The sequence below is a fragment of the Nansenia antarctica genome (genome assembly GCF_963989245.1).
Source record: "Nansenia antarctica genome assembly, chromosome: 1".
NCBI classification, from domain to species: domain Eukaryota; kingdom Metazoa; phylum Chordata; class Actinopteri; order Argentiniformes; family Microstomatidae; genus Nansenia; species Nansenia antarctica.
Genome location: NC_137674.1, coordinates 101,692,813 through 101,700,312, shown reverse-complemented (window position 1 = coordinate 101,700,312; position 7,500 = coordinate 101,692,813). Strand labels below are relative to the sequence as shown.

At 44.8% G+C, this 7,500-nt stretch overlaps 1 protein-coding gene across 1 annotated transcript in view; it reads left to right on the top strand.

Annotated features, from left to right (window-relative positions):
* Positions 1 to 3,214: 3,214 nt before the first annotated feature.
* The window catches only part of trarg1a (trafficking regulator of GLUT4 (SLC2A4) 1a), a gene marked incomplete at both ends in the record, with an annotated part of 20,736 nt that continues 16,450 nt past the window's right edge, over positions 3,215 to 7,500 (top strand). Inside the window, one exon of the mRNA XM_080528506.1 lies at positions 3,215 to 3,634. Coding sequence (XP_080384632.1) covers positions 3,215 to 3,634 — 420 coding nt within the window. The remainder of the gene's footprint in view (positions 3,635 to 7,500) is intronic.

Genomic DNA, 7,500 nt, shown 5'->3' with positions numbered 1-7,500 from the left:
GGGCGTGGGTCGCAGGGGAGCCTGATGGAGCTGCTGTAGGAATCAGAGGACAGGCTCATTGGAATGCAAGGAGCAGAATGAGGGAATGGTATCAGACACGCGTTCGATACCGTTCCTCATTCCGTCCCGTGCATTACAATGAGCCTGTCCTCCGAGGTCTGCCTCCACCAGCCTCCCCGGCGTGGGTGTTAAGAATCTTCTTGGCTACCACAGAAACTTGGACTGTGGCTTTGCTTCTCAAATAAAGAAGGCTTGGTTATCCATCTCTGTCTGGTATCAGTGCTCTTCTTTTATGCTTCTCTAGCGACTACCAGGATGTTCAAATCCACTATAGACACTATAGATTCCTTTTCACCTTTCCATGCATTACCATGAGCTTGTCCTTCTGATGTCTACCTCCACCAGCCTCCCCTACATCCCACAAGTCTACTATTGGCAGTAAGATGTGTTAACATGCAGCCCTCGCTAACAAATCGATTTCCTTCCTGTATTTACATTGTACATCCACAAGGTGGCGATGTTGGTACAAAAATAGACCTTTGGTTCAAAAACTAAACTGAACTCTCACCAGACCAGTAACTCTGTGAATAAAAAGAGACTTTTATGATAAGGATGTTAGTGACCTCAATAACTAGGCTCTCTCAGTGTCTAGTTGAGAGGGGTCTAGGTAATAGTTTAACCCACTCACACTTGACAAACAGGACAATTTTGCACAAAAATATGTATTGGAAGAGTATGTGTGTGTGTGTGTGTGTGTGTGTGTGTGTGTGTGTGTGTGTGTGTGTATCTGAATGAGAGAGAGAGAGACAGAGAGAGAGGGAGAGAGAGGGAGAGAGAGAGAGAGAGAGTGTTAGTACAGATCAATATGAGAGCTATGTGTCCATAGGTGTGTGAGAGAGAGAGAGAGAGAGAGAGAGAGAGAGAGAGAGAGAGAGAGAGAGAGAGAGAGAGAGAGAACCCAGGATGAGTAATACCCCAGGGCTTTGGGAAACAGCTGACTGAGGACTGCTCTGAAGGACGTGTGTGCGTGTGCGTACGCGCGTGTTTGTATATATATATGTGTGTGTGTGTGTGTGTGTGTGTGTGTGTGTGTGTGTGTGTGTGTGTAGGCTACAGTGTCCGGTCGATGATGTTACATCATCATACAATAAGCTCACTTTCATTCAGAGGGAATCCCTGCACGTCACGACGCATTCTCTGTTGGACACAAACCCAACCAGGACACTGCCCTCTGCAGCCATCCTCCAGCCGCATGCTCTGACCAGCACAGCCCATGCATGGTAGTGGATAGGCCTACACCACTGCATCCCTCAACACCCCAGGGCAATCTAGCTAATTAGTACCAAGCTAATTAATGCTGATCCCCCCCGAATCTAATCCTCTGATTACAAAGACTCGATACAAAGTGGATGAGAGGCTAAATCTAAGGGTAACGGGAAGTTGATTTGGTTTATTTATGTCTTTGCGTTATTTCAGCAATGAGCAAGTACAGGCTATTTAACGACTTAAAATGTAGTCTACGTGGTACAATCCTAATCACACTATTATAACATATTCGTAATTTCAATAGGTTAATTCTCTCATTAAAGGTAGGAGGATGTTCTAAGAAAACCCGCACAAGGAGCCATTTGGAGAAGCTACGCCAGTTGCGTAAAAGGGCTCGGAAGGCGCAGCACGCACCAACAATCCGCCTGCAATTAAGCGTGCGCCCCGGACATGGCGTAGATCTACACTATCCTAATATTATCGATACGATTTCGACAGATGATATACTGTGGAAGTAGAAGTGACATTTATATGATATTTATTTACGTGTCGCGGTCTTGCTGCGGGGGTCTCACATGCCATGAGAGCGAAGCACACTGAAATCGTGACGTTAGAATTATAAGGTTCTATCTCCATTTGTGTCCAAATTGAGTTTTTTTACATAATCTGATCCAGTAGGTGTTTATTAATGCCTGTGTGGTGTTATTTTTTAAAATGTTGACATTTTTGAGTTAGTAATTCATAAAATACAAAGGTTCCATCTCACAAAACATAATGGAATGTAAAAACTTTTGACGCTCAATATCTCTGAACTGCCCTAAACGGAGATAGAACCTTATCATTCTGAGCTCACGAAATGCCTTTCATACCGGTGCTGATGTTGAGAAAGGGGGGGGGGGGGCGTACTGATGTTGAGAAAGGGGGGGGGGGCGTACAGATGTTGAGAAAGGGTGGGGGGGCGTACTGATGTTGAGAAAGGGGGGGGGCGTACTGATGTTGAGAAAGGGTGGGGGGGCGTACTGATGTTGAGAAAGGGGGGGGGCGTACTGATGTTGAGAAAGGGTGGGGGGGCGTACTGATGTTGAGAAAGGGGGGGGGGGGGGGTCTGCCTTTCATACTGGTGCTGATGCTGAGAAAGGGGGGGGGGGGGCTGCCTTTCATACTGGTGCTGATGCTGAGAAAGGGGGGAGGGGGGGCGCCGTAGTGCTCTGCTACAAGTTCAGCCCAGTCGCTCTGTTGCTGCAGCGTGAGACAGACAGAGCCTCGAGGCACGGCCCGTTGCGGAACAAACACAGGGAAGGAAATATAAAACTCACTTTCTCTGGTCCGTGTGCGTATTTGAGGAAAAAACTCGAATCTGTGTTCCCGTCGTTCTTTGTTAATTTTTTTTAGTGTGGGGAAAATCAAGCTACATCAGCGATATTTCAAACTTGCAATAATAATAATGGTGCAACGCGTTGGGGAAGACGCCGGTGACAAGCGGTCCGCTGAGTGATTTGTTCCTCTTCGGCTTTGGGTGTTCTAGATGGAGAGGAGCGCGCCTCATGCGCATTTCTGATAGCCCGTTTGGATCGAATGGAACTGCGGAGCTGAGGCATTCTTTTTAAATCCGGGTGGAAGAATGATGCGCAAATCAAACGGGGAAAATACCGCCCAGGGTTGATTGAAAACGCATGTGTCTTTTATTGACCAATTAATGTTGGTACATTGCATCTATAGGCTAAACGTGGCTTCATCGATACGCAACTGGTTACATTTTGTTATAGCCTACTAAGAGTTTATTCTAGAATATTCTAGAAGAAATTGGATAATAAATCAGGGGTTGATTCAAATCAATGTATCAGGCCCAAAAATGGGAATTTAGCCTCACTACAGGCCTTAATTAATTATATTAATCCAAGTCGAGTCTTTTTTTTTACCATAAATCTTTCCTTTTTGGATTTGAAGAATGGCAATCAACACAGACACTGATTTTTTGAAATCTTCCTTGGGAGAGAGCGGTGGTGGCGCACCACCCAGCGAGTCCCAGGAGACAGAGAAACTTCTGAGCGCCGTGACTGCGGAACCCGCGGGGGGCAACGGGATGAAGATGTCCAGCTCCTTCACCGTCAACGTGGGGAGCGATGATAAGAACCTGGATGCGGACCAGAACGGCCACAGTGCCTCACAGCTGAGGTCGGGCTCGGCGGGGCACCTGGCCGCTGCGCCCCTCTCCCCGTCCCGGGTCAGTCTGAGTCGACATTCCTCCACCGGGAATGCCGCGGTTCAGGATGCGCCAAAGCCCAAAGACTATCTCATACTGGTCATATTATCCTGCTTCTGTCCTGTCTGGCCCGTCAGCATTGTTGCGCTGGTATATTCAATTATGGTAAGTGGATATCGTCTTGGGAAAGTGAGGTCCAAAGCACCTTCAGACATTTCCTCTGTATTTAGCCTTATAGCTAATCTATACCGAATTGTTCTTTCATACATTAACTAATTAATTAATTAATTAATTCATTCATTCATTCATTCACTCATTCATTTTTTTTAAAGGCAGATATAATAGAATCAAACCGCATACGGTTTGGATACAACACCTTTCACGTAGCCTATACCCTTTCTAAATAAATTGCGCACATCTATAACCATAATAACATACTGGCGTAGCCTAGCCCACAAAGGGCAGGGACATCCACATTGCTATATCGTGAGCTTAGAATGATAAGGTTCTATCTCCGTTTAGGGCAGTTCAGAGATATTGAGCGTCAAAGTTTTTACATTCCATTATGTTTTGTGAGATGGAACCTTTGTATTTTATTAATTACTAACTCAAAAATGTCAACATTTAAAAAATAACACCACACAGGCATTAATAAACACCTAATGGATCAGATTATGTAAAAAACTCAATTTTGACAAAAATGGAGATATAACCTTATAATTCTAACATCACGATATTCCAGCTATTCTTTCAGCCGTCTGCACCTGCCCACCCAGAGCTCTGCTCCATTGAGAGAACAAACTGCAGCATATCTGCACTTCCTGTAGCGCGTGCCATATACACTATGTAGCCAAATATGAGATGCCATGATCATATCCAACAAATCACCGAACGGGTAGTGCATTTATTTGCTGACATTCGTCGTTGCAACATAGTTCATAATTCGACATCAATGGTGTATAACGATGCTGACTATCATGTAATGTTCTGAAGCAACAGCGCACACCGTGCCAAGTGTTAAAAGCCGTGCGCAACGGGGGTCGATGTCGAGATATCTGACTTGGCAAAATACTGGACAGATAAAAAACGAGCTCAGAGAGAAACTCGTTTAAAAAACTAAAGAGCAGCAAAACAAACTTTCGAGATGTATGTATTTTACAGCTATCGTCGAAAATTATAGTTTACCAGCTTTTGGTGGAATTTTACGCACGAAGATTTTACGCGTTTTGGAGTATAAGAGGTATCACGTGCTCGCGCTCCTGTCTCAAACCGATGCGTTTAAGAAGTCACATACCCGACTTGTTTGTCAATGATTACATTGGCAATCAGAGAGAACGATTCACATAAAGGTGTGGTGGCGCCAAATTATATAAGGCAATTTGGTCGTGAACCGTACGTGGTCAAATCAAATCATTTAACATCTATCCTATATATTGATCTGAGATAAATTGATGAACCCCCAGGTCTCTAGAAATAGACAATGTTGTGTTGGAATCAATATGGATATGACAATTCGTTACACTACAGGCTATCGCAAAATGTTGTGTGTGAGATCAGGCGAGGCGGTGCGACACCGTGTATGGGGCGTGGCGACACCGAAAAGATGCCTTGGTGTTCAACCTCAAGAGTAAAGGAACGGTTCTATTTCCACTTGTTCCACTTGAAGAGGCCCGTGTCATGTTATTGCAGGGGCTATCAGCGCCAGGTTTTTTCCAACGCGCAGTAATTTAAAGCCCTGTGGGCCGAGTAAATTGGCCCATAACGGGAATATGTTTTGAAAAGGAATGGAATTTGATGCCCACACGTTTATTTCAGCGTGTGTGTGTGTGTGTGTATGTGTGTGTGTGTGTGTGTGTGTGTGTGTGTGTGTGTTTGTGTGTGTGTGTGTGTGTGTGTGTGTGTGTGTGTGTGTGTGTGTGTGTGTGTGTGTGTGTGCGCGCGCGTGCGTGCGTCTACATAATTCTACATAATTATCTGGAGTGTGGTGCATAGGTGTTTTTGTTTGTGTACGTGCTGTTATTTACTTTCAAATAGGATACAGCCTATGTGGTATATTTCATGGTAGTATATGGAGGATGAAATCGGAGGACAGACTCATTGTAAATGCATGGAATGGTATAAGGAATGGTATCAGGAATGGTATCAAACCGCCCTCCGATTTGTATCTAATGTGAATATGAACCCCAAACGACCTGGGTCAGTTTCCCCAAAGCTTCATAGCTTAAAAAAAGTACTTTTTCTCTCTTGAAAATCCAAATCCACTCCTCCAGCAAACCAGCAAAGTTCTTCATTCAACGAATTGCGTTCTTTCATGCACATTGACCAGCAAACACTGATTTTACAAGTGTTCTCTGGCAGCTTTGCGGCTGGGTTGTCAGGAGAAATGAAGTCATACTTGGGGACACAGACCCCCCCATCAGTAACACGGGTGCTTCTCCAATCTGAATGAGATTGACGCATACCAGGGGAGGCTTTCTGTCCTCCAGCAGCCTCCCCTGATGCATACCTTGTTCTCACTGTGCAGTCCACAATTGTGTTTGCTGCTTAGATGGTTGTCTGACCTGGAGGATCTGACTGGCTTTCAATTCTTAGTGGCAAGTTGTTCAACATCCCCTGTTTTTATCCCTTTTTTCTTTCTTCCTTTCTTTCTTTCTTTCTTTTCTCTCTTTCCCTCTCTCTCCCTCTATTCTCTCTCTCCTCTCTCCCCCTCTCTCTCTATTCACTCTCTCTCTCTCCCTCTGTCTGTGTCCAGTCTGCAGTAAGGTCACAGCTCAGTGCTCGGCAGCCTCTGCTGCTCTCTGGATTTAAGAGCTTCCAGCACGGGTTTTGTCACTCAAGACATACAGTAGAGAGACACAATCCATATGTGTCAGAAGTTGTTGGCTGTGCTTCCTAAAGTGCCAGTGAGGTTTTAAATCCCTCTTGTGACAGGGTGTGGAGACGAGAAAGCTGGTCCACTGGCATGAAGTTTCTGTTTTACGCTTGTGTCATGGTCTAGAAACACTTTGTGGCTGATTTATGTTCTGTCTGGTGTTTTTGTGGCTTTGCTGTACAATCTCTATTCGCAGCATTGTCGTTTACTATGTGGGGCTGGGCGATGTTGACAATATGCTTATTGGTCACAATGATCGAAACTAGTATGATAACAATGTAGGAAGAGATGAGTGTTATTACTTATTTCACGACTGACACCAGTGGTTACTGAACATTTACCAGGTAAAGAGGTGTGTTATGTCACAACAACAATATATAAGTACATGATATAATATACAATATTATTGTATCTCCCTATTCAATTAAAGGGGCACGATTCAGACAGCCACCCAGCAGTCACACACAACACTTCATTTGGTAACAGCTGCTGTATCAGAGGGATGGGGCTGGAGAAATCTAACCCAGAATCAATGACGATATACCGTAAATTCCAAAAATTGATCTACGGAAAGGTCCATACACCGGAATGCAATATCTGACGTAACATCCATCAGTAGTTACAGTACATGTCTTAATATAGCTCAATATGAGATCTATGTATCCATAGGTGTGTGTGTGCACATACAGTATAGCTTGTGTCCGTGTGTGTGTGTGTGTGTGTGAGAGAGAGAGAGAGAGAGAGATGCAGAGAGAGAGAGAGAGAAAGAGAGCCAGAGAGAGAGAGAGAGAAAGAGAGCGAGAGAGAGAGAGTGCAAAAGAGGGCGAAGGAGAGAGACACAGTGGGGCAGAGAAACCAGAGCTGGCCACTAACTCAATAGAAGGTGAGAGAAGTCAATTTTGTCTTTCTGCAGAGGGCAAATTGCAGCGGTTAGCCAGCTTCGCAGCCCTGATAAACATCCCCTCAGTCCTTAGGGAAGGAAGGGGAGTCAGGATGGAGGATATGAGGCTAATAGTAGCGCTAGGATAGCTATCACAACATTACCTGCCACAGAGGTGGACAGGCTGCTCCCAATCAGATCTACTGAAAATTGCTATAAAGCGCCTCGTATCAATGGAATGGAGTGTGAGAAGACTGGAATGAATGAATGGAATGGAAT